Here is a 3,890-nt window from a genome sequence, read left to right as displayed (position 1 = left end):
ACAAAAACAGCTTCCTCCGACTTTCGCTGTCTTAAATTTCAAAAATTCTATTAGTAGAATATAATTCAGAGATTCATCAAAATTTATCTCAAAACCTGGTATTGTAGTCTCACCATAGAGCCATCAACAAGTGACAAAAAAAAATATTATGCGAAATTAAAATTGTATTTGATAAGCTTATCGGTTATTTAATAACAATATATGGCATTTATTGTGGCGTATATAAATAATATTTTCTCTTAATTAGTACAACAAAGTAAGAAATCACAGTACAAACAACATGCTTGAAATCATTCTTCCATACATACTAATTGGAGTGTTATCTGCAATCTCCTTCAGTCAGGTTCGTATTTATTTAGACCGATTCAAGTTAGTAGCTTTATTAAGAACAGTGCTAAAATATAAAAATGTCCTGGATAAAAATAAATCGACATTTTATATTCTGTTTATTTCACATTATTTTGTTTTAAATATTTTTCAATATTGGGGCACATGTTGCTTACTAAAATATAAGCCATCTAATTATTTATAGATTAAGTATTTTTGTTATAATTGTTGTAGAAAATCTTGCTTTGGAGGGTTGTAAGAAAATTAAAAATTATTACCTCATCATTCAAAGGAAATGTGTAACTTCTCTTTACAATTTTGCTTGTGTTGAAATAACGTTTTCCTAACCAAAACATAAATTTACTATTCTTATGAAGGCTATCTGCAGTAATAATTATTCAGTTAAGCCATAGTTTAATCCCTTTGAAAGGCAACATCCCATTATAGATCACATAATATTCTGAATATGAATATAGTATTATTCCTTTATTTAGCATAAAATTGTTGGGCAGTATGGAGATTTCAGAAAATAATTATCATTTTATGGTTCTGTTTGTTTAGTAAATTTTGGTAATGAAATATTTTAAGTGAAAGCCAGTACCATTTATAGTTGCAGTAATGCTCTTTTTCGATGTCATAAAAAGTTGAATTTGTTTTCAGTCCATATTTGCTTTGAAAACATGGAAACTCGGCTCTTGCGGAAGCAAAGAATGATCTCACTCCATCTTTATATATTAAGCGAATTTCAAGACGCGAACCGAGATGATCAGACTTTTCTAGGCTTGAGGGAATTATTTTCTACATTATGTGATGCGAAATAGACTATAAAAGATCCTACGTTCGATTTAATTTTGGAGAGAAAAACATGTTTTAAAAACGTAAGGGTGTTATATATGAATCTTTAAACAAACAAAATTACTGAATATTAGTAGGTAGTTGTGACCAAGTATCATCTTGCAAAACACCATAACACTCTCTTGTTAAATATAGTTAATATTTTTTCTATAAGACAAAAAATAACAACTATTTTATTTAAACAATCTAGAGTTGATAATTAATATTTGTAATAAGAAATATTAGCAATTATTTTTCTGGTCTTGGTCAGTATAATATATATGATGAATTGCCACCGTAAAAGTGGCTTTTGATATTAAGGCCAGTTAATTATTTTACTTAAATTCTGCTGAATAATTCTGAATTATAAATATCCAATTTTGCCTGCGTAAAGTACTTATTGCATCCTATTTATACAATATGGGGAAATTCGCAATTTCCGCTGAGAGTCAGTAATGGAATGATTAACTTGAAATTAACGATTCATTTTCTACACAACACAATGGTTAAAACGAGACTTAGCAAAATGGTAGCGGGACTTTTGCCACACCCTACATATATACACATTTTTGACTAAAATTTTTTTAGGCCGTTATAGACGTAACTCCGGATCACTTTCCATTTCAAGCTCTAGTCCAGGGAAATTTAGGCGGACAGGCTGGTGCTTTAATTAGTAAAAAACACGTAATAACCCTTGCAGTCGACCTAAATGTGTAAGTGAGCTTGAATTAGTGTGAAACAGAAATAGCTTTATATAAATCAAAGAGCTGAAATGCTAGATCAACTGTCAAATGCAAGAACACTAATCCACATCATGAATTAATCCAGTGCATTCTGAATTTGGATTCTTTTATCTAAATGTCCGCACCAAGAAGATTAAGGATAACTTAATAGCAGTTCTTTCTTCAAATTACCTTTAGTTATGGTATACCAGCTGTAATACAGTGGTTCTGTTCATGCCTTAGTGATGACGGCTGTATGTAATTTCACTCGGTACTCAGAACGTCCATTGGATGGATGACTGTTCACAAATAATATGTAGAAAGATTGTATATTATCAATATTTCGCTCTACATATTCACATTATACTCAAATTTAACTCATAAAACTTCCAATTATAAAATAACTAGATTAACTACACTTAATTATTTTAGGTCAGAAATGGTAACGGTTTATCTAGGCTTCCTCGGTCATCCCCTCTTCGAAAAATATCGGAATGAAGGACAAGGACAAATTATTACATCTAAGAAAATAATAATTCACAGTCGATACATGAACATTTCGGACAAATACATTAATAATGTGGCTATAATTGTACTGAGTCATCCGGTTCAGTTAAGCTCATCGGTACAACCCATCGATTTATCATCTGTACCTCCATTACCTGGATTACATCCAAACATCAGTGGTTGGGTAGCAGGCGATGACAGCAGACTGAAATACAATTCTCTGATTCTGCATGACGTAGATACTTGTATATATCTATATGGAACGGAATTTTTACAAACGCAGGAATTATGTTATGAAGAATATCCATCTTCAGGATTAAACTTAGTTGGAAATCCAATTACCATAAATAACAAATTAATCGGTTTATTAACTTTCAGCGAAAATTGCGTAAAACATCAGAGTTATTGCAGTGATTTTTTTCTGATTATAAATTTATTTCCATTCATCACCTGGATTCATACCCAAATTGGAGTGGGAGTTAAATCTCATGATACGAGTTCACCAAATATACTTGATCTACAAAAGCCGGATGATTTAATAGAGGAAAATAAGAGACAGCTAAGTGATATTAAAGTATTGCAGAACACGACACTGAAAACGATTAACAAGTTAAGTAAAAAATCGAACGAAATGGAAAGGGCGATTGAAAAAATATTGGCAGCGCAAATTAGTGACCGGAAAGAAAACAAAGACATCATTAGTAATATTAAAAAGATCAATGAAACTGTTCATAATTTACTGCAGAGATTAACCAGCACTACCATATCCCCAGAAGAAACTTAAAACATGAAAGGTATTTAATATATGTAAAAAAAATTGCAAATAAATTATATCCTCCGAAAATAAACCTATTAGTTTTAAGTAATTTTACAACAAGCTTAAATAAATATGGGTAAAAGTGTGGGTTTTGAAAGAAAAAACGTCGATGTCACCATCTAAATCTAATTTTAGTAGTCCTTTTGTAAATTATGTCACAAGTTAACATTTTCTTTCTTTTTGCTGTTCAACATCTTTTCTCTTCCGACCAAGGTTACCACCACTTTTACGCCTCTATGCTTGCAGTAATTTTTATGTGTTACTGAGTGATACAAAAGTGATTTCGCAAACACAGAAATATTTCCGGCTTTTTAACGCCTTCCCACACTAAAACCAATAACAATACGTTGCGCTACGGCGATCGACACTTACCGCTCACTCATGGTTGTAGCACGCGCGTGAAGCATACACTCCCGACGAAAACTACGCCGCACTGTCCGCAAGGGACCCAGGTATCACATACTAAAGCCACGACTTTTGAAACATAGATGCCCGCCATCTACAGAGTTTGTGTTCATGATATTTGAATCACCTCGTACTTGGAAAAGTCCTGTTTTTATGACATTTGACCGGACTAAGACGCGGACACTAAACTTTATGAGACTTTTAAGACAACTTTTATAATATCAAAGTAAAGTTTTACACGGACTTTTTATTTATTATGTGTCATTTTGACGTGTAAA

The 3,890-nt window shown here is 32.0% G+C and overlaps 1 protein-coding gene across 2 annotated transcripts; it reads left to right on the top strand.

Annotated features, from left to right (window-relative positions):
- The first annotated feature begins 226 nt into the window (after positions 1-226).
- LOC143205117 (brachyurin-like) lies at positions 227-3,238 on the top strand. 2 transcript variants are annotated; one of them, XM_076418199.1, is made up of 3 exons: positions 227-343; positions 1,750-1,874; positions 2,316-3,238. In XM_076418199.1, the coding sequence occupies exons 1-3, from the start codon at positions 281-283 to the stop codon at positions 3,172-3,174; spliced, it is 1,047 nt and encodes a 348-aa protein (XP_076274314.1). In that variant the 5' UTR covers positions 227-280; the 3' UTR covers positions 3,175-3,238. The 2 variants fall into 2 exon arrangements, with proteins under 2 accessions (XP_076274314.1, XP_076274315.1); XM_076418200.1 differs by lacking the exon at positions 1,750-1,874 and having other exon boundaries at positions 260-343.
- The last annotated feature ends 652 nt before the right edge of the window (positions 3,239-3,890 follow it).

Source organism: Rhynchophorus ferrugineus, unplaced genomic scaffold, assembly GCF_030347505.1.
Source record: "Rhynchophorus ferrugineus isolate W39M unplaced genomic scaffold, kcgeb_rfMv2 rfM11, whole genome shotgun sequence".
NCBI lineage: Eukaryota > Metazoa > Arthropoda > Insecta > Coleoptera > Curculionidae > Rhynchophorus > Rhynchophorus ferrugineus.
Note: the sequence above shows the minus strand (reverse complement) of the source record. Positions and strands in the feature narration are given on the sequence as shown.

Coding starts and splice junctions, on each gene's coding strand:
- LOC143205117 (XM_076418199.1), top strand. CDS start 281: ATGCTTGAAATCATTCTTCCATACATACTAATTGGAGTGTTATCTGCA. Junction 344..1,749: donor CTGCAATCTCCTTCAGTCAG/GTTCGTATTTAT, acceptor AAATTTTTTTAG/GCCGTTATAGACGTAACTCC. Junction 1,875..2,315: donor CTTGCAGTCGACCTAAATGT/GTAAGTGAGCTT, acceptor TAATTATTTTAG/GTCAGAAATGGTAACGGTTT.